At 48.2% G+C, this 22,868-nt stretch overlaps 2 protein-coding genes and 1 long non-coding RNA gene across 8 annotated transcripts in view; 1 reads left to right on the forward strand and 2 right to left on the reverse strand.

Moving 5' to 3' along the window:
- The window catches only part of CASQ2 (calsequestrin 2), a 43,611-nt gene extending 36,081 nt beyond the window's left edge, over positions 1–7,530 (forward strand). The window contains exon 11 of the mRNA XM_080987214.1: positions 7,117–7,530. Within this exon, the coding sequence (XP_080843340.1) occupies positions 7,117–7,287 (171 nt within the window). The 3' untranslated portion in view covers positions 7,288–7,530. The remainder of the gene's footprint in view (positions 1–7,116) is intronic.
- Positions 7,531–11,751: 4,221 nt separating this feature from the next.
- Positions 11,752–17,544, reverse strand: LOC308466474. The gene is made up of 2 exons (XR_013980831.1): positions 12,714–17,544; positions 11,752–12,665 (listed from the first exon to the last, which is right to left on the reverse strand). It is a non-coding gene; the product is annotated as an uncharacterized lncRNA (long non-coding RNA).
- Positions 17,545–20,492: 2,948 nt separating this feature from the next.
- The window catches only part of VANGL1 (VANGL planar cell polarity protein 1), a 78,554-nt gene continuing 76,178 nt past the window's right edge, over positions 20,493–22,868 (reverse strand). For all 6 annotated transcript variants that reach the window (XM_080987170.1, XM_080987166.1, XM_080987171.1 and 3 more), the window contains one exon: positions 20,493–20,787. In XM_080987170.1, the coding sequence (XP_080843296.1) occupies positions 20,527–20,787 (261 nt within the window). In that variant the 3' untranslated portion in view covers positions 20,493–20,526. The remainder of the gene's footprint in view (positions 20,788–22,868) is intronic.

The following is a 22,868-nucleotide window of genomic DNA, read 5'->3' on the forward strand; positions in this document are numbered from 1 at the left end:
ACAACCTCCTTTAAGCACTTTTCTCCCTCAGCTGAGGAGAAAACACCTAAAGGAATTGGAAGGTGGTACGCCGTGGTCTAAACCACAGAGCCTGCGCTTGCCGATCAGAAGGTCAGCGGTTCGAATCCCTGCAATGACGGGGTGAGCTCCCGTTGCTCGGTCCCAGCTCCTGCCAACCTAGCAGTTTGAAAGCACATCAAGTGCAAGTAAATAAATAGGTATTGCTCCAGCGGGAAGGTAAACGGCGTTTCCGTGCTGTCAGGGGTTCAGGAGCAGAGGCACAGGAAAGGGAGGAAATAGAGAGCGAGGGGGAGGAGTCCGAAGGAAATGTTAGCGATGACAGCGGTCCGAGGTCTCTGAGTCTTTCCAGCGAATCGGAAGATTCACAGAAAGGGGCTCCCATGGTCAGAGCAAGGGGGGTGCCTAGGGGGACACCCCAGGAAGAAGGGGCCAGAGGGGACTCAGAGAGCAGCAGTTGGAAATCAGGACCAGCGTCCACACCAGAGTGCAGTAGGGGGGAGGAGTCCCAGGCATCGGGATCAGGCGGCGCACTGCCAGTGGGAGGACATGAGTCAGGATTGGCCACGCCTCCATCGGGGAGCGAGGAAACGGTCGAGAGGAAGGTTGAAGGCTGGGCGCGCGCGCCAAGTTCAAATGTACAGGAGGGCGGCGCAGTTGGCAGCCCGGATAGGGAGCCAGGTCCCAAAGCCCGCCGAAAAGAGGGGGAGGAGTCAGGGGGGTCAACGTCAGCGTCAGAAGAATCCAGGAAGGAAGGGACCCCGGGGGGTAGCAGGACCCAGAGGAGAAAGGAGAGACGGAAGAGGTGGAGTAAGGCTAGAATCTTAAACTGGTGTACAGGGGGCGGAGACTCAGATGGAGCTTCGCCGATCTAACCCCTAGACGTAGAGCTGGGGCGCTGCGGCTTGAAAATGGAAACTGTACTTCAATAAAGACTTTTGTACATTACTGCCGGCTAGCGTTGGTCCTCTGTGAGCTGGGACCTGGAGCCAGCTCTGACAGTAAGCTCCATCTCCAAAAGTTTTGCACCAAAAACCTCGTAACGTGAGTGGACGCAGCGAGGGAAGAAGATTGGTGCTTCGCGAGCTCACAAAAGTCAGGCAAGATGACTACAGAACAGCAACTAGCAGCCCTGCAAGATGCAGTGACACAACTCAACGCGGAGGTACTCGCATCCAGGAAAAGGGAAGAGGAAGCGGCTGCCGCCTGCAGGGATCTCCAAGCCAGGTTGGAAGTGCTTGCTAAGCAGGGGCAACCGGGACCCAAATCAGAGGGGATTGGGCTGGGGAAAAGAGGAGGCAGCCTGGTATCTCATTTCGATGGGAATTTGCAGCAGTACCCTAACTTCCGAGCAGACGTGCTGTTTGCGCTGGAACTGCTGGATAAAGACTTTAGAGATGAGCAAGAGAAGGTGGGGTTTATCTTGTCCCATTTGCATGGGGAAGCTAAAGCGTGGCTGCGCAATCTGTGGAGAGATAAGGATCCGGCGCTCCAAAATGCGGATGCATTCATTAAAGCGATGGATTCGTGTTTTTTATCAAATATAGACATTGATATCGCCAGAAAAGACATACATGGGCTCAAACAAGGCAGAGCCAGTGTAAGGCAGTACCATTCCCGCTTTTTTGCATTAGTCCATGCGCTGGGATGGGAGAAGGATTCTGCCCCAGCCAGAGACCTTTTTTGGGAAGGCTTGAATGCAAATGTGAAAGATGAGATTGCAAGGGGGGAGAGACCAAAGAGCACTCAGGAGGTTGTCCGGCGGGCGCTGCAAATTGGGGTGCGTCTGGAAGAACGTCCATGGAACAGAGAAGAAGGACGTTGGGGACGTACGCCAGTGAGAGCACCTCCCCTCTTTCCCAAGGATGCAGCGCGTGCGCAATCCACACCTCCGCAGGGAGGGGGAGAGGAACCGATGGAAATTGGAGGCGCCAGGGCTCAGTCAGCAACCAGAGCCCTAACACCGGGAGCAGTCAAAGCGAAGCCTCCTAGAGGGAACAGGAAGTGCTACATCTGCGACAGTGCTCAGCACATGGCGAAAGAGTGTCCCCAGAGGCTCCACAAGCACACTGCAGCCTCAGCAACTCAGCAGAGAGAACCACAGCAGGGAAACGACAGAGTCTGGTTGGAGGAAGAGGCACTGGGGCCCAGCCAGACAAGTCAATGAAGCCGTCCCCAGAGATTTTGCAGCCCACAGACCCCCTCCCGCCCAAACCAGTGGTGCAGCTCACAGCATCGCTCCAACTACCCAATGGACTCACTATGGAAGTGCCGATTACCATTGACTCTGGTAGTAACGCAGACTTCATAGGACTGGATTTCATTCAAGAGCACAACATAGCACTCCTGCCAGCCACGCTGCCTCTGAAGGTTGTCACGGTGGATGGCAGGGAATTGCTGGGGGGGCAGGTGGTGCAGCAAACGCCTCCGATGGTGATGCAAATTGGGAATCACCGAGAAGTCATCAGCTTCAATGTCACCCAACTGTCGGACACGCCTATAGTATTAGGCATGAGTTGGCTGCACAGGCACAGCCCAGCATTGGCGTGGTACCAGCGACAACTGACCTTCGGCTCTTCATACTGTGCGGAACATTGCATTCTGCCTAGCCCGGAAGGGGAAGAGGATGACCCGCAGCTACAATTAGGCACGCTGCAAGCAGTGCCACTCAAGTACGCAGCGTTTTTGGAGGTTTTCTGCGAGAAGGAAGCGGACAAGCTGCCTCCCCACAGGTCCTATGACTGCAAGATTGACCTCCTGCCAGGGGCGACGCTGCCAACCGGGAAACTGTATTCCATGTCTGAAGACGAGCTGCAGGAACTCAGGGAGTTCATAGACCTCAACTTGAAGCGCGGTTTCATCCAGGAGTCGAAGGCAGTGGGGGGCAGTCCTGTATTCTTTGTGAAGAAGAAGGACACGCCCCAAAAAAGGCTTGTGGTGGACTATAGAATTTTGAACTCGAAAACCAAGCCCACAGCCTTTCCCATGCCCAAGATAGATGACCTGCTCGCAACGGTGAGGAAAGGACGCGTTTTCACAAAGTTGGATCTGCGAGGGGCGTACAACCTGATTCGCATACGGGAGGGCGACGAATGGAAGACTGCCATGTTCACGCCCCTGGGCACCTATGAATACAGAGTTATGCCCTTTGGATTACAAAATGGCTCCCACTGTTTTCAAGCCTTCATGCATCACGTATTGGCGGGTCTCCTCTACAAGAAATGCGTCTGCTTCCTGGACGACATCCTGATATTTTCAGAATCAGAGGAGACCCACGAGGGAGACGTCAAGGAAGTTCTGCAGAGACTGCAGGAGCACAGGCTGTACGCCAAGCTGGAGAAGTGCCAGTTCGACATGAAGGAGGTAGATTTCCTGGGCTACAAGTTGTCGGACAAGGGGCTCGCCATGGACAGCGCCAAGGTTCGCTCAGTGTTGGACTGGAAGAGCCCGCGCAATCGGAAGGAGGTCCAGCGGTTTGTCGGTTTCGCCAACTTTTACCGCAAGTTCATCAAGGGGTTCGCGATGCAGACGGCGGCCATTACCGACACGCTCAGCTCCAAGAAGAAGAAGTTCATCTGGACGGAGCAAGCGGAGCAGTCCTTTCAGAAACTCAAGCGTCTCTTCTCGTCCGAAGAGCAGCTACTGCATGTGAATCCCAGCAGACCGATGAGGGTTGAAACGGACGCCTCAGACAGAGCCGTGGGAGCAGTACTGTTGCAGCAAGACCCGCATGGGGACTGGAGACCGTGTGCCTTCTACTCCAGGAAGCTCAGCAAGTCAGAGCAGAACTACGCCATCTGGGACAGGGAGTTGCTGGCCATTCATGCAGCATTCAAGGCGTGGCGGCACTTCCTCATTGGAGCCAAACACACAGTGCAGGTCCGCACGGACCATAAAAACCTGGAGTACTGGCGCACGGCAAGGTTCCTGAACCAGAGGCACATACGATGGGCGGAGTTCTTTGCGGATTTCGACTTCAGGATAGAGTACATCCCAGGCGACAACAACATCATGGCGGATGCACTGTCCAGAAAGCCGCAATACCTCGAGGAGGCGGCACCAGCAGCGGCCAAGCACATTTTCGCACCGAAAGCGTGGGCGTGCGCTTCAGCAACCGTGGACCTGGATGCTGTACGTCGAGCACTGCAGGAGGACCCCTTCGCACAAGCCAAGATGGAGGAGGTGCACAGGGGCACGGCGGAGGACGACGAGTTCCAGATACGCGACGGATTGCTCATCCGCAGAGGGGCCCTCTACGTACCGGGAGACGACCTCCGCGCGAAAGTACTGCAGCAGTTGCACGACGCACCCACCGCCGGGCACTTTGGCAAAGAGAAGACGGTAGAATTAGTAGCCAGAGATTTTTGGTGGCCCAAGATGCGGGGGGAAGTCGCGGATTACGTCTCGAGGTGCGACACCTGCCAAAGGGCCAAGTCAGTGCACAAACCGCCGGCGGGACTGCTCGAACCGCTGCAGACACCGCTCGAACCGTGGGAGAGGGTGGCCCTGGACTTTGTCACGGATCTACCCAGCTCGAGGGGCAAGACGGCAGTGCTAGTGGTGGTGGACATGTTCACCAAAATGGCCCACTTCATTCCGTGCGCGAAGGTGGCCACGGCGGAACAGACCGCCAAACTGTTCATAGACCACGTGTTCAGGGTTCACGGTCTGCCACGGTCTATCCTGTCCGACCGGGGGCGACAGTTCATCTCGAACTTCTGGCAGAAGCTGATGGGTTTCCTGAACGTCAAGATCAACCTAGCGTCGGCGAGACACCCGCAGACGAACGGACAAGCGGAGCGAGTCAACGCCATCATGCAGCAGTACCTGCGATGCTACGCAAATCAGCAGCCGGCAACATGGGTGGACTACCTGCCGCTCGCTGAGTTCGCCTACAACAACACGAAGCACGTGTCCACGGGGGTGACACCGTTCTTCGCCAACAACGGGAGGCATCCCAGAACCTTCCCGGGATTAGCGAGAGCGGGGGAGGGGGAGCCACAGGCAGCGGAAGCCTTAGCATCGGAGTTGCAGGAGGTTCACGAACAGCTTCGGAGGCAGTTAGAACTAGCAAAGCACGCATACAAACTGCAGGCCGACAAGCACAGAAGGGTTGGGGAAGACATACAGGTGGGAGACTGGGTTTGGTTAGCAGCCCAGGCAGTGCCGGCCAGATCGTTAGCGAAGAAGAAGCTAGGGCATAAGCAGCTAGGACCTTACCAAGTCGAGGCACAGGTCAATCCAGTGGCCTTCCGGTTGACACTGCCGGAGGGATCCAGAATGCACCCAGTTTTCCATAGATCAGTGCTCACGCCCTACAAAGCACCTCATAGATTTCAGGAGCCAGGCACGGCACCAGACCCGTTCAGGGAGACGCCCACAAGGGGGGGGTCGCCAAGGCGGGAACCCGTCAACGAGGTCACAGAGATTTTAGACTCGAGATGGGGGGAAGAGGGAGTAGAATATCTTCTCGCCAGAGAAGGTACCCCGGCCAGCGCCAACAGTTGGGTGCCAGACTATGCCTTGGACGAACCTCTTCTCAAGGACGAGTTTCATGCCCTTTTCCCACACAGGCCCATGCCAGCCGAGTATTTCGACGACTGGCTTTTCACACCCACATTTTCAGCCAGCACATTCCAGGGGTTCACCTCGGCCGAGGAACCGGCACTAGAAACACGTTCCCCAGAGGGATCACCCTCGGGGTCTGCCTCAGACCGTTCCTATTGGTGGGACGATCGACCAGAGGAGCAGTGGCGCAGGAAGTGGCTGGGGGGTCCTTGGCAGGCAACGTCCCCGGATGAGACCGGGGGAGAGACGGACATGGACGTGTTGGGGGAGGACCTTGGGTTTGAGCACGGCGGCAAAGAGATGGAAGCAGAGGAAATTGAGGTCGGCAAGAGCACGGAGGACGAGCCGGACTTATCCGGCTGGATGCACGCCACGGGGGACGAACTGTATCCGGCACTCACCCCCACAACGACGGAGCACCCAGTACCCACACCTGAAGGAGGGGAGGGGGGAAGGGGGGGCTTCGAGGGGGGGATGGATGTCAGGGGTTCAGGAGCAGAGGCACAGGAAAGGGAGGAAATAGAGAGCGAGGGGGAGGAGTCCGAAGGAAATGTTAGCGATGACAGCGGTCCGAGGTCTCTGAGTCTTTCCAGCGAATCGGAAGATTCACAGAAAGGGGCTCCCATGGTCAGAGCAAGGGGGGTGCCTAGGGGGACACCCCAGGAAAAAGGGGCCAGAGGGGACTCAGAGAGCAGCAGTTGGAAATCAGGACCAGCGTCCACACCAGAGTGCAGTAGGGGGGAGGAGTCCCAGGCATCGGGATCAGGCGGCGCACTGCCAGTGGGAGGACATGAGTCAGGATTGGCCACGCCTCCATCGGGGAGCGAGGAAACGGTCGAGAGGAAGGTTGAAGGCTGGGCGCGCGCGCCAAGTTCAAATGTACAGGAGGGCGGCGCAGTTGGCAGCCCGGATAGGGAGCCAGGTCCCAAAGCCCGCCGAAAAGAGGGGGAGGAGTCAGGGGGGTCAACGTCAGCGTCAGAAGAATCCAGGAAGGAAGGGACCCCGGGGGGTAGCAGGACCCAGAGGAGAAAGGAGAGACGGAAGAGGTGGAGTAAGCCTAGAATCTTAAACTGGTGTACAGGGGGCGGAGACTCAGATGGAGCTTCGCCGATCTAACCCCTAGACGTAGAGCTGGGGCGCTGCGGCTTGAAAATGGAAACTGTACTTCAATAAAGACTTTTGTACATTACTGCCGGCTAGCGTTGGTCCTCTGTGAGCTGGGACCTGGAGCCAGCTCTGACACGTGCGCTGCTCTGGTTCGCCAGAAGCGGCTTAGTCATGCTGGCCACATGACCTGGAAACTGTCTGTGGACAAACGCCGGCTGACTTGGCCAGTAAAGTGAGATGAGCTCCAAAACCCCAGTCATCCACGACTGGACCTAATAGTCAAGGGTCCCTTTACCTTTTAACACCTCTCATTATACACATAATTGGGCAGATCAGGATTTAAATGTTTAGTTTGGCCCAATCTCCTGCTATTTTACATGAAGCAAATCTTCATTTTTCTTTCTGTACTGCCTTTTCTTTTAGGCTGATAGTGTCTGGATGGATATCAGAGATGATGATGACCTCCCAACAGCTGAGGAATTGGAAGATTGGATAGAGGATGTACTTTCTGGGAAGATAAACACTGAAGACGATGATGTTGATGAAGACGATGAAGATGAAGATGATGATGATGACGACGATGACGACGACTAGGTTATGGCACTTTGAAAGCATCCGGACATTAAATTTATATTCCTCAAGATGTTATGCCTCCCAGTGTTCTCCCTTAAAGGGAAGACATTTGTATTTAGGACTTCCAAAGTCTGTTTTTAAGGGTCACTGAAGGCTTGCTGCCTTGTTTTCTTTCCTTTGTACCCATCTCCAACATATTTCCTATTCTAACTTCCAAAAGCTCTTTCCCAAGCATAAGACAATAAAAAAGGTGACTGCATGGCATTTTTGCTCTCTGCAGATCTGTTTATTTGTAATAGCAGCATAAAAAAGCATGGAATTATCCCAGTGGCAAGAAGGATAATTATTTACAAGGAGCTGAGAGCTTCTTGGATTATCGCAAAAAGATCTTAAAGTTTTGGGTTGAGCTTTGCTCAACTTGTATTTTTAAAACAAGCTCTCAGGGTGAACCCAAGGAGAATAATCAAGCAGACTTTGTAGGATACCTTTTTAAGAAACCACTGCTATGTCCCCCTTAGGTGTGGTAAAGGGATCCCTGACCATTAGATCCAGTCGCGGACGACTCTGGGGTTGCAGCGCTCATCTCGCTTTATTGGCCACGGGAGCCGGCATACAGCTTCCAGGTCATGTGGCCAGCAGGACTAAGCCGCTTCTGGCGAACCAGAGCAGCGCATGGAAACACTGTTTACCTTCCTGCCAGAGCGGTACCTATTTATCTACTTGCACTTCAACATGCTTTTGAACTGCTAGGTTGGCAGGAGCTGGGACCAAGCAACGGGAGCTCACCCCGTCATTGCGGGGATTCGAACTGCTGACCTTCTGATCAGCAAGCCCAAGAGGCTCTGTGGTTTAACCCACAGCACCACCCGTGTCTCCCTTACTTCATTGTAATTCTCCTGATTAGAATGATCAGGCTATTTACCCTGTATTGTTAGTGTCAGAGCTGCTTCCAGATCCTAGCTCACAGAGGATCACGCTAGCCAGCGATCATTAAATAAAAGTCTTTATTGAGTTACAGTTTCCATTCTCAAGCTGCTGCGTGCAACTCTACGTCTCATGGTTAGATCGGCGAAGCTCCATCTGAGTCTCCGCCCCTTGTACACCAACTTAATATCCTAGCCTTGCTCCACCTTTTCCGCCTGACTGTTCTTCTCTGGGTCCCTCTGCCCCCCGGGGTCTCTTCCTTCCGGGATTCCTCTGACGCTGACCCCCCTGACTCTTCTCCCTCCTTTCGGCGGGCTTTAGGACCTGGCTCCCTTTCCGGGCTGCCTACTGCGCCACCTTCCTGTGCATTTGAACTTGGCACGCGCGCCCAACCTTCCACCTTCCGTCTGACCGTTTCTTCGCTCCCCGATGGAGGTGTGGCCACTCCTGACTCGTGCCCTCCCCCCTGTTGTGAGCTGCCAGCGCTTGATCCCTGGCGCCCTTCCTCTTCCCTGCTCTCTGGCGGTGACGCTGGTCCTGATTTCCAACTGCTCCCCTCTGAGTCCCCTCTGGCTCTATCTTCCTGGGGTGTCCCCCTAGGCTCCCCCCTTGCCCTGGCCACTGGTGCTCCTTTCTGTGAATCTTCTGATTCACTGGAAAGACTCGGAGATCTCGGGTCGTCGTCATCACTCATCTTTTCTTCTGCCTCCTCTCCCTCGCTCTCTGTTTCCTCCCTTGCCCTTGCCTCTGCTCCTGAACCCCTGACAGTTAGTATTATCAGTTATGCCGTTATCTGTATTGTTAGCTGTACCGAGCCAACTGCAGATTAAAACGAAGCTCTGAAAATTTAAAAAGCAGCTTTGTCTACTAAGCATAAAATGAGTTAAAGTAAGTGAAGAATGAATAAGAGACACATAAGGAGGGGATAAAGTCATTGTGCTTAGATGCAAAGCTATGCACCTTGTTTTTCCTAATAAATCTATAAGCCTGATTCTCACTGCATAGACAGTGCATGGAAAGGAGAGCCCAAAACATTATGGCACCTGAGGCAAACCACAAAATGGCACCCTTTGCCAGGGAAGAAGTGGTGCGTGAATAGCTTCATCAGGACAAAAGGGGAATAAAGATCTACATTTGAAGAGATGAGCAACACCTCCTATTCACCAAGAGGCAGAATGCGGATCTGTGTGCTGGCAAGGAGATAGCAGACCCAGCCTTCGAGGAGTGTGCCACAGTTGTCACTGCCACCAGAGGCGCCAACTGACGAAGCAGATGGGGGGGCGTGATGTCACACACGTGGCGTCACATCACAATGTCAGAAGCAGCTGGGGCCTGTTTCCACGGCAGCCACAGGAGGCAGTGGCCGTGGAAACCTCTCCACGCTCAGCCTCCTCCACCCCGATGGCTTGGAACATTGGGAAGGCCTTCCCCCCAAAAAAAATTATTGGGGGGGGGCCAACATAGTCAGGGGCGTCACAAGATGGCACCCCTGACTGCCATCATGGCAGCAGCAGGTTGTGCATTTCTTGGAGGATTTATCTGTTGCCCATGTGGATTTGGCCACCTGAAGCGGTCACTTCCTCTTGCCTCATGTATGGGCCGGCTCTGGTTTTGCTCCTCCACCAAGATCGGAAAATATACTGGGCTCTCTGCAAGCTAGGAACCTTTGGCATGGGCAGGAGTCCCCTGGCTCTGTTGGGGACTTTTCCCATAAGGTTCCTAGTGAAGCAGGTGGGAGTGACCTCCATTCTGATCTTGGTGGGGGAGTGAAAAGATGCACGTCTCCCTCCCCTTCATGGCCTTCAGAGCCAGAATTGGGCTCTGCCACTCCCGCAATTCGTTAAGGAAAAACAAGATTCCAATTGAACAGTAGGAAGAGCTTTCTGATCCTTAACCTATTAAAAAGGACTGAACTTACAATGTGGTTGTGCAGAACAATTGAAAAAGACAAGGGGGGGGGAACCCACCTGTGTGGGTGAATTTACAGGCAATACAATACTGATTTAAGGTGTCTTCCTTATTGCAATCCTGTCTTTTTGAGGCCCATGGGGCATGATGCCCTTTATTTGCCCCCCCAAAAAAACCACATTGATTGTTGACTGCTGTCGTTATATCACCTTTTAATATCATTTGCTGCTTGACAAACATAGCAACCCCGCAGTACTGTAAACAGCCTGAAGTATGAGGCAGTATACAAGTTAAATAAATAAAAAATAACAGGGGGCCAAGCTAGGCAATACTCTGCAAGATGCAACCTCAGTTTCTCAATGCTGCTTTTGCGTACTGACATGCTGCTATGGAGGGCTGTGATGCTGATTGTAACAGCCTTTTGCTGTTGCAATTTGATTGCTCCAAACTGAATGTAACATCGCACCATAAAATGCAGGAAGGAAAAGCTTTTGGGCGCGACCAGGGGAGTGACTGAGAGGGTGCTGAAAGACTGGCCGGCATTTATCTTGGCCTGAAATGTTAGTGTGCTCAGGTTGCTGCCCTTTCCTGGTAAATAAGAGAGACAGCCTAAGGGGGCATCAGTCTCTCCCAAGCACATGGTGTGACACTGCAATATGCAGCATTTCAGCAGTTCTTATATTAATTGCCCATGGAACACATGGAGAAATTAAGGGAGTCTTTCTACCCACCCCAAAGCTACCCTTGAAGAAAACCACTGCAGCTATGATCTGCTCTTCTGAAATCTGGTAGGGTCCATGGCTCAGAAGGCACAGGTTTCATCAAATTGTCTCCAAAATTAAATGATAAATGTTTCTTTTTTCTTAAATGAAAAAAAGAGTTGAAGGTGTTCAGTCCCCAAACCCCTGGACATGTTTGCTCATTACTTGTCACGCTTAATCCACTCTGGAGGGACTGCTTTGCCTGCCTATTTCAAAACGGGGCGAGGGATTGACAGCTGCATTTTTTATTTCCCATTATAGTGAATGAGGTGAAACAACTTCATTTTTTTACAAAACCGCTTTGGACCAAAACATGAGTCAGATTGGACAAACTTCAAGCAGTTGCTTTCCAAAGTGATGGATACAGACCCAAACGGTCCGCCCGTTGCCTCCCCCTCCGCTGTAGGGCGGCTGAGTGGGAGGAGGCGGGCAGACTCCTCGGAGGCCTTGCGGAGCATCCCGTCCCCATAGGCCACTGGCCCCGCCCCGGGCACAGGGCATGCACACCGCTCCAGGAGCCCCATCGGTTTGCTCCGCCTCTGAGAACAAGCTGACCTCTCCTCCCTCTGTGTGCTGTTCTGGGGGGGTTTCCTTCTGACACCCCCCAAGCCAACTGCAGGGACGCAGGAGGAGGTGTGGGGAAGCCCTGTTGCAGTAGCAGAAGTCCTTGTGCAGGCTTCTGCTAGCAGGTCCCATTAGCTCAATCCTGCCCCAATAATTTGCACAAGTGCAGCACTTGTGCCTCCTCTAATCTCTCTCGCACAATTGTTCATGGAACAGCAATAACAGCTACTTTGCTTTTGCTGTTTGTTGAGCCCAGCACAACACTAACTTTCCAGAAGGAAAACAAGCTCCATCTACTGAATCAAAGGAAATGCCAACGCCACAAACATTAAAATTTCCAATTCCGGTTTATTTCAAATTAACTGTACAAATATGCAAAGTGTAAAAGGGTTTCAATTTTAAAAACAGCTATCAAGAACCAGTTTCATTACAAACACTTGTTCATGTTTGACACACAGTACATTCAGTGTTACAGGCAATTGGGAATTCCACTTAATTTACTTCAATCCACAATTAGAAAACAAAAAAAAGGAAGAAGATCACACCGTATATATATTTGACATTAAAGTTACGTGTGCAGAGAAGCTGTCTTAAAAAAAATACCAGGGACAAATAGACTGTCATACTTAATACAATTTGTACAGAAAAAGGTTGTCAGGCTGAACAGTGCACAGTGATCAAGGGAGGGGAGTGTTCAGCAGAAAATACCTACTCCCAATACACAATAATGCTGGATTAAATTAGGTAACAACAGGCACTGAGGAGAATTACAATACTTCACAGTTAGGTCTGTGTGAGCAGCAGACCAGAGCAGCCAAGTGAGTCAAGTGTGGTTTCCACATGTTTGTTGTCGTTGGGGAAAAGCTGGTGGCCTCACGTCAAACATCTGGAGAAGCTGACATTGTCTGTCTCCCCCAAGGACTGGACAGCATCAGCAAAGCGAGTTTTTGGTTACCACAGCAGCCAGTGTGTTTGAGCATACTTTAAGAACCCCTGTATCTGACCCACATCTGATAATAGCTATTTTATGAACAATATGGATAGGCTTATGGCATGACATTATTCACACAGTAGTTGCTGCTTGGTAATTTGGTGTAATTTGTGAAATCGGTGACCGTGTGTTAACGGCTGCCATTTAAGCAGCATATTAATGGAGTTGATCCCATCATTTCAAAGCCATTGTTTCTCATGCCATTAATGTAAATGATGAGCCTCAAAGAGGCTGGTGGTTGGGTGTGAAGTCTAACTTCCATGAAAGGGAACTCATGGAGTCTTTTGTGACAGGGAAACCTGAAACCACCAAGGGACATGCATGCAGTCACCTCAGGAAGATGCAGGGCATGTTCACATGGAGGTGTGTAAACTTCCACATGGGTTCTGCACCAATTTCTGTGATAGTGCTGTTTCCAAGAAGTGCCACTAACACAGCAGAAATCGCTGTGTTGGCATATACAGCACTCTGCGTGAAGGCACCGATTCACACAGATAATGTCTGCCACAAAACATTGCTTGACTGCTGGCCATCGCTCAAGATGACCATATTATTGGGATCCCAGTTGTGTGTGTTTGTCCTGGTCCCAATTTTGAGCATTATTCAGAATTCATATGGCTGTTTCGCTTAAGTTAATTTCCTATACATCTCTCTTCTACAACAAGCACATGAATTGTTGCTACTCCCCAACTTGTGAGATCCTGTGGCAAAGTAGATAGGGTTGCAGCCCCGAATACATGTGTGGTGTTTCTAAGTGGAAAGAAAGGACAGTGTAGGGGACTGCGGCAGGTGTGACGTAGAAATTAAGGAATAAATGTCAACACCATATGAAACAAAACCTTCCCCTCCTCCATGTCTCCCTCCAATCTGTACATTCATTTTCCTGTCCAGGCAAACACCTTGTATGCGAAACGGACAGGATGCCCAAATCGTTTTGGGAATTCAGACTACAGTTCCCTGCTCAAAGTCAGTTTTCAGTGTCAGCTATATTTGGTTTTTCATAGGTGGGATGAGGGTGGTTACATTAATCTGTTCAAACAAGAACTAACTCAGACAGAACATTTTTTTTGTAACAGTTATGGACTCAGTCACATAACCCTACAAAGCAACACATAGATCTGTGGGCTCACTGGCTATGCACACCTCCCCATAGATGCATGTAATTTCTACCACATGATCTCCCCACCCCCCAACATCCCCAATACCAAATCAGATACATGGTCAGAGAGGTCACCACAGCAGGTATAAAGACAGCCACAGAAGGAAAACGCCATGGGGGGTACAGCCCTAAGTTTTAACATATGAAAAGCAGCACAAGCAAATCACTGACAATGGACAGTGGTGTTCCCACACAGAAAAACAACCCATCACATTTGCTTTGTCAGCACGTATCAATGAAACAGGGATCCAGCCTTTGGGCAGTCTGCGCTATGCAGCAGAAAGCAAGTTGTCGGCTGCAAACTGACCAGCTGGTCTTAGGCAAGAAGGCACCCAAATCACAGTGGAAGCGAACAAGGGCCAAAGTAGAATTACAGTTGCAGCATGGGAACTGCTTACGAGTGGTCAAGTCTTACGCAGCACTTGTGAACGACTGCATCCACACCCAAGTCAAAGAAGTGAGTGGCAGGGCCACTTCCCATGGCAAGGTTGCCATCTCCCAAGGGAAGGTAGCATGCCATCCACCAGCCCACCAGGTTCCTGGATATAGATTTTACTGGTTTAAGGAGGAACGTGACCACACCAAAGCTCACAGTGGTAACATTACATCAGCCCAGAGTCAAAAAGCCCCCAAAGCTTTACACAACATTGAAAAACATACCAGCTACACTTATGACCAAGAATTATTTTTAAAGAAAAGGATTTTTAAGTGAAACTGGAAGAGGAGTTTTCTATTCGCTCTAGCCCTCTGGGATTCAACTGCATGAAGTTCATATTCGTAAAAACTGCATGGTTTAAATGGACATCACAAAGCAGCAATATGATAAGTCTCCCTTCCAGAAAAGCTCTGCAATTTTACTGCTACTGTATTACTGTCGGTATGGCATATTTGATGTCTAAAACACACTTTTTTTTTTTACAAGGATCGATCACAACTTTGTTGCAGCAATGTCCTTTTGGTGTTACAAACAAGGGATGGAGGCACCAAGAAAATGAGAGAGTGAAGTGGTTTGTCTAGTGAAACACACACGCAGCTCTGGCAGTCGGAAAAAAGACAACAGGAGAGCCCCCAGCCACCCACATTCTTTCAAACTTTGCAGATCTCAAAAGAATGCAAAAGTAAATATACCCAGAAAATAAGGAGAGGTTTGTGCTCTCATCCGGCTTTAAGCAGCTAAGGTGTTAGAACAGGCAATAACTTTCAACTGAGCACATACTGGAGAGTTCCTTTCAACAACAAAAAGTTATAGCATTCTAAATCAGAGGGTGCAGATTAGAGCTAAAGGAAAACCCCAATTCCAAAGCAATTAATGTTGCTTCTATTTGGTTCTTTCATACATTTTTTACATTTCACAAGCATTTGTCACCTAAGAGTACAAAAGAAGGTTAAGAATGTCAACATTTCCTGAGCAAATAACCTCCAAACTTTAGGGAACTGGAGAAGGGGGAAAATATAAGGTAACTAGTGCTTGAAATAAACTCCTTTGCAGCAAGCAAGCTACAGACCTCTTTGGCTCTGAATTCACACTCACATGTCAATGTGACATTCCCTTCCAGTTAAGATGGTATCAGGCAAACCCCCCCCCCCAAACAGTTTAATGGAATTCATTTTTAGGAAGTGGTCACCCAGCTTCAGCAGTTTCCATAAAATGGGTTTGTAGCAATGAAGACACCAGACAGGGCTGTCATTTCCTTCATTAAAAACCATTAGGTTTGTTCCAATTTAAAGAGACAGAAAGCACTACCGCTCCTTAAATAAAAAACACACAAGCTAAACTGATTAGCATGACACTCAGCTGAAGAAGTAGAAGCATGAAATCAATCTTATTAAGAAGAAATCTCATTGGTGTACCCCCCTACTGTTCCCACCCCCTTTGAATGACTTGGCTACCTCATTTAAAGCCCCTGCAGAAATTGAAGAGGTTATCAAACACACATCCACAGCAGAAAGCTCTTTTTCAGCTTAGAGAAGCACAAGTGTCACAATGCATAGGTGTCATTCATGGCTTGAAGCCCCAAACACGGAGTTCAAACCAAACTATTTAGCTATGGCTCCAAATTCAACTAAGGCCTTGAAGGTGTGATTAGGGCCTTGTTGGCTTGGGATATGAGTCTGTTCTTTCTACTCACACTCTATTATTCTGCCTCGGCATGGGAAGTTTGGATCCTTTGCTATGTTTCAGCCAGCCAGGAAGTCCTCAGCCTGGAATACCACCTTCCGGCTCTGCTCAATTTAATGTGCCATCTAAGATGTTCAGATTGAGACCAAGAATTTACAGACCGATTCAAAAAGGCTTCTAAAAATTATATGCAATGTGTCACCGGCAATGTTTTTTACACAACTGTGCATGTTGGTAATACAAATCTGCCAGATTAAGAAAAGTGTGTGCTATTTGTACAGAGCATTAACAGAGACCAAAAAACCCCACAAATGGCAGTGTGGAGCAGTATAGATCAGTAAAACCATACTGGAAACATGTTTTAATAATTAAAGAAATGTTAAGAAATTAGTAGTTATCTACAGGTACTGTGAGGAAGAATCAAAGATTAATTGGCCGATTTGTTATTGCTAGATATAGTATTTTTACCAAAGTTTTAGAAAAAAACAGTCTGCTTCCTGATTTGAATGAAAAGTTGAGGAAAGTGTGGCAGGGAGCCTCAAATAATTAATTAACATGTTGTAGGCATTGGTGGAATGGGAAAATACACTGAACTTGAGAGTGTGTATGCGTTTTTGAATAAGCAAGCAAGCATTGGCCTCATTTTCTTAATTATTGGAACACCTGAAGAAGACACATGCCGCAAACCTGGGACTTCCGGGTTAGCACCATCGGCAATGGCGGAGTTCCTCTGACCGAGAGGAACCCGCTCCGTGAAAATCGGGTCTTGCCGCCGCGGCAAAGGAGGAGACCCTCTAAAAATCCCAGGCGGAGGAAGCCTGGGAACGTGGGATTCGGCTAACACCAGGAGCGCCTCCCCTACTCGCAGGGAAACCCTTTTTCGGGGACCCGAAGCGACGTGGGGTGAGTGGCGCGGTGTTTTGAATCAACCGCTACTTTTACGGAGTGAAGCCGCACAGCCGTTGCCGGAGAGCGCTGACTTTTTCCTGTGGACAAGTGGACTCTAAACAAGTACCCGTGAGTAGAACGGAAAATTGGATTAAGAAACATTTTAATTTGGCACTGAAGTGGGAAGGCTCAAAACAGGAAGTCCGCCTCCCGTTTTTGTAAATAGATTGAAGCAAAACTTTGTAAGCTAAAGTCTGGAAAGTCGTATATAAAGGTCTAAATTTCCTTCAGTTATTACCACCAAAACCCCTCTTGGAAGCAGGAGAAAAGGGGGGGGGGTTTTGACTGTTTAAGCCTGTAGGAGAGAGAGTAAAGAAAGATAAATTTCCACCATCTCAAACCTGGGAACGGGGTGTCAGAGACAGAAATTTATGGGGAAGTTCATCGACTGTGAATGGAACGTCTTTTGACAGATAGTAAAAAAAAAAGAGAAACAAATTGATTCCAATGTTGCTTCTTGCATTCAAAAGAAACAAAGTATTTGAAAAATGAAAGTAATTTTCTTTTGTTGGTCCTGCTTTCAAAAGATGGATACAAATAGAAATTGTCTCCTCTAGAGGGAGCTTGTTAATTTGTTGCCGGAGTCGATCTGGGGAGTTCACAGCTGTAAGATTAGGATCGTGAGACCAAACTCTGACCTTGAATAAAAATGTGTTTACAAGAAGTCTTGGTGCTTGCTTTTTGCAAGACAAGTGCTTTGCTGGAGCAGATGCATGAGATGATGGATTTGATGACTGTTGCAGTTAAAAACTTTGGACAAACGGCGAATACTCATATAGAAACCATTCAGGAACCAGCCCAGGAACTTGTTTTGACAGGGCAAGCGCAAGTGCAGAAGATAATGGAGGAGGTTGCTGTTGAACCTCAAGTAACACAAATGGAGAGATCCAAGGCCTTGCAGGAGCATAAGCCACTGTTCTTGAAGTTTGAATCTGGAGTGGACCGGGGGGGTCTGGAGTTGTGTGGGCTCTTAATTTTGGAAGGACTTTGAAACATGCTTTTAAATACTTTCTGGATTACAGTGTTGACTGTGGGGAATGGGACTGTGGGGAATGGGCTGATCTGCTGAGGAGAGATGGAGATATTTTTGGATTGGAGTCCTCCCGAGACCTACCCCCCAAGGAGAAAGGAAAGAAATTAAGAAAAAGATCAACAAAAGACAAAGTAAAGTGCAGGTATAAACAAGAAGAAGATCTGCAGAAGGGACATGGAAAAGACTTAAGAGCCTCGGACATAAGATCACCAGGTTGATGGACTAGATGGAATGGACAAGAAGGACTGACAAAACCCGAGACCAGGAAGAAGAGACGTTGGATGAAGATTGGAAGAAAGTTTTTAAAAATTTATTTTGAGAATTAGTGTAAAATTAATGAGTATTAGGGAAAACGTTGGAATGAAACTATTTGGCTTTAGTAGAAATGATATAAGGAGTTATGTACATTAAGTTTTAAGTTTTAAGGTTTTTTTTTATGGCAAGATAAGGTTAAATAAATTAAGGTAAATTGAATGACAGAATATGGTGAAAGATGGAAAGGATTTGTTGAGTTAATTAAAAGGTTAGATCGTTAAGTTAAATTATATAACAAAAATTGAGAAAGATGGAAAGAATTTGCTGAAACAATTAATTAAATTAGAATACAAAAAGGGAGGTGTGAGGAGGTCGATGAAACAAGTAAATGAAAGATAAAGATATGGAACATTGGATGTGTGTTTTAATGTTATTGTGGGTTTTTTTGCTGTATTGTTGTATTGTTTTTTATGCTTTTCTCTTTATGTATTGTAATGTATGCTTTGTTAATTTTTTTGTTGCTTTCTTTTTCTCTTTTTTCTGTAATCCTTAAACTCTTAATAAATATGATTTTTTTTAAAAAAAGAAGAAGACACATGCCAAGCAGTGTTAGCTACGGCTTACCATTATGAAGGATCTATCTGGAGTGAACAATTTGTGGTAGTATTATGTTTATGGGACTACTCCTTCTGTTAAGTGTTAGGTTTTATCTGATTATCTATTTGCATATCCTTAGAAAATAAACTAAGATTAGAAGAAACCCTCATCAAACAAGAGCAGATGCCAGCAAAACCTGGAAACTAGGATGTAGTAGTACCAACAGTACCACAATGGCCAAGGAAACATGCAGGGATCCACCAAAATGGAGCTGTGAAATAACCAGAATGACAACCAAGTTGCCCCCACTCCCCTTCCTCTTCCCCGAGTTTTCCACACACTGGAGAGCCAGGGCTTGCCCTCTCCTACATGCAGAGTGACAGGGCTGGTGCAAAAACCAGTCACCTCCCACCCATTCTCCATGGCTGAGAACAGCAACTCCAGTGCAGGGGAAAAGACAGCAGAGTAGCAAATGCATGAAGTCCTTCTGCCTTGCAGAGTGGATGAAGGCTTGTGGGGTTTTCCACTTGCTTCAGGCAATGGAGATACTCAGAAACAGTAAGAAAATTGCTGCTTTCGAAAATGAAGTGAGAGGTTGGGGTATGACTGAGGACTTACCAGGATAAAAGCATCAGTGGCAACCGCAGCTGGCTCCCACGGTCAGCTGAGTGAGGGGGGCTCCTGGAAACGTTCAGTGCAGCTTGGTTTCAAATGCCAAGTAACTGTCTGCATCTCGGAAAATATTCCCTGCTCTGAATCTAAGATTCCCCTCCCCTGTAGGCATGTGCTGGTAAAGAGACTTGAAATTCTTATTCTTCTCCGGGGGAATAGAAAACCCTTTTAAATAGGAAATACGCCCCCCCCCACACACAATCAAATTGGTCAGACTCCAGTAAACTCCACACTCTTCTCAAACATTCTGCAACTGCATAAATATATATAAGGGAGAGGGAGTAATGAACAAACCCTTGAAAGGTTAGAAAAATAGATTAAGAGAGATCTACACACAAGGAAAGAAGAGGGGTGCTTAACCCAGTAGGGCAGGTGTATAGCTTTAGGAGGCTGAAAGGAATGAAAGCCATTATGACAAACCTATTTATGTACCAGACACACACCATTGGTCATTATTCAAACAGCTACAAAACAGGGTGCTGGTGGGGGGAAACTAACTTTGTCAGTCATTGGAAAGGTAGAGTTATGTAGATGCAATTCCCTTCAAAATACATAAATTACCTTATTTCAGAAGCAGAATGTCCTTCCCACATCAGATAGTGCCCAACAGCAATAACTGAAAATCCCATTCACAGAAGCTCAGTTCTGGCATCCTAACAAACCATGGGAAGGAAGCTTTAACCATTTTAATACAATGCAATGTCTGCATTGACAAATCACAATTGAAGGCATCTCTTCCCTTCCAGAAGCTGGGGCAGTATATGCAACATGGGAATGAATTTATGGTACTGAATGCTGGAGAACTGAAAGCGAAGGCAAGTGGGCTGCTTCAAACCGTGAACTGCCTACCATATGTTTGGAAGTTGAAACCACAGTTTTCAGTTCCGTAAACCATGGCTTTGTATAAGGTTTGAACTGAGCCACAGAGATGACTGCCAAGAGCCAAGCAAGCTTATGAGAGTTTGTGAAAAGCTGTTTGTTGAGGCATACAGAGGCAGTCTGGGGTGGAACAGAAGTACCACATACACACCAGGAGATCTAAGGCAGGGTGGCAGACAGAAGCAGAACACTACATGGGCTTACAGGCCTCTGCAGTGTACATGAACCAATGAACATGCCCAACCCAATCCGTGAGCTCTTCAGATCTGTCAAAAGAGACCCTCCTCCACTCTCTTTCCAGATAAGTGTGGACGGTCCATCGTCTGTTGCTTTTCAATTTGAACAAAAATGAAGCAACACCCCCCCCCCAAAAAAAACACACACACACACCTGAAAGCATGAAGTCAGAAATTACCTTCTCATCATCTACACATGTTTATGGCCTCTAAGCTAGACTGATGTTTCAGACTGCAAGCGAAGGGCAAACTTATGACATTTGGGGTCTACAAACTCCTCTGAGAGTTTGATAAATGGAATTTTCTTCACATTAACAACAAGGCTGAAGTCCAAGCACTTGAGGACGAACACAATACCATCTCTTAATCCTTTTGTAACAGCTTCCTCACTAATCAGCGTCCAATGTTTGGAGACCCAACGATCTTTGTTGTACTGCAGGGTTGGGCCTGGACTGAGGTAACGTTCCAGAAAAGCCTAGAGAAAAGCAGTTGGGAAAAGAAAGAAGGGAAAATGAGGTCCAGTGTTGTCCAGTAACTTTTCAGCTCAAAAAATACAACTGCCAATTTAATTTGATTATACAGGACAATGTCCCGTGTAGTTCCGTCTAGTCCCCTTTCCAGGTCTCTATGTTATCTGCCATAAGCAAAGGAAGACTTTGGAGTTTTAGAGGAACTACAAAAGCAGTATCACTCAGGCCCAATGAAATGAGCTGCTCTGCCAACAGCGCAGGATCGAGGTCATTTTCTCCACACCAGATCCATGTGACCAGCAGCCCCTCGCCCTTCCAACTCTTTACTGAAGGGCCCTATCCTTGACTTGCAGAACTCTGTTGAGCAAAAGCAAAGACAGCTGACAAAATACCGGCTGGGAAGCAAAGGGCATTGGCTTACACACCTGGAAGAACAAGTTATGCTTTCAGGTGCTTACTCGATACCACTTCTATTTTATTCAGTGCAAACACTGGGGTGTGGCAGAGAAACTCTGCCAGAAGCTTGTTGAGAACTCACTGCTGTGAAGAGCAGAGCCAATAAACTGTTCCCATGCACACTAAAACTCCTGGTAACTATCATGGTTAGATCACTTAGCAGCTGGATGGACGGACTCAAGACAGGAAGCTGAAGAATAGCCACTCCACTGTGAATGTAGAGCCCAATGGCAAAACTGTAAAGAGGACATTAATATCAGGGTTGCTATGTAGAACTTGTGGTTCTGTGTGCCTACAGAGACACCTGGAAATGCACCTGTCCATAATGGCAGCAGAATCTGGAGATTTCTAGGAGTGATAAGGCGTTTGCCCATGTGCAGATGACGCTCTGTAATGAGGCAAGGTGGAAGGCAGAAAACGCTGCAAGCAAGCAAAGGGAAATTTGTGACTGCACTGTTCAGCTGTGCTTCAATCTTCCGTGCCATTTGCTCAATCTCTATAAGCCAGGGTGGCTGATAACCACTCACCTGTGAATATGACTTGTTCCCAGATGAGCGCCTACTCTCCCTCCTATGAAAAGAGAAGGGAGCAGCCCCTCAGGGTTGTGTTCCGAAAGCTACCTGTGGAACTGTCTTATCTTCTCATCTGCCTTTTCAGGGGGCAGGTTGAGAGCAGCCCTCGTGTGCTATCTTTAGCACCCAGTAGCATCCTTTCTTAAAATGGGAAGCATGGGGGTGATATTCAGGAGATATTCTGATGGCAGAATGAAGGAACCATCTCCGGGAAATTGGGAGGGGGCACAAAAAAAGAGGAAGAGATACCGTTCCACAGGAAGTTTCACAGCACAACCATGTTTTCTCCCCTCCTTTCCCAAAAACCAAAAGCTCCAGCAAACACCAACGCTATCTAGCATGTAGCCCTAGAGCAGTGTTTGAAATTAGCCAGACACCAGGCACAGTTTGACTATGGGCCACTTGCAACCTATCTCCACCATCTGGAGGTGCATGCCTGGGGGTCATTTAATCTTGACTTGTTTTCACACCAATACCACATCCTGTGGAATTCTATCAGTTACATTCTATCTGCACAATCAGAATGAATTTCAAGAACCAAAATGCTTCTTCTGTGCAGCCTGAGCAGGAGCAGTGAACAACATTACAGTTAATTGTTGTAGCTTGTTTTCCCTTACTCCACTCCACTGCTCTGTTCACAGTTGTGAATAATGTTCTTACATTAAGAATGCTCCATGTCACCATTAAGAAAAAGACATAGGAATATGCCAATATATATATGGACAGTCACTGGATAAAGTTCTCAAAGTTCTTAACCTAGCTCAAGGTAGTCATCTGAACGAGCCAAATGTTTAACTGACAATTAATCACAGTCAGTCCATCATTTGAAAAATAAGATTTTAGAGCCGTATTGCCCCAAAACGCCAACCAGACATTCAGTTTTGGCAACTGCAACCCTGGTTTATGAAGTGATTTGGCCCCTAGCTTATATCTCTGAGCTTCTAACACTGCCTTAGAGATGCTATACAAAGTTTGGGGCTTCCAAGCGAGAAAGCATCTCCTGACTCCTTCCGTATTCTTCATACAAAGAAAGGAGGAAGGAATCAGGAGGTGCTCTC

This window comes from Podarcis pityusensis (assembly GCF_964106645.2).
Source record: "Podarcis pityusensis genome assembly, chromosome: 17".
Lineage (NCBI taxonomy): Eukaryota > Metazoa > Chordata > Lepidosauria > Squamata > Lacertidae > Podarcis > Podarcis pityusensis.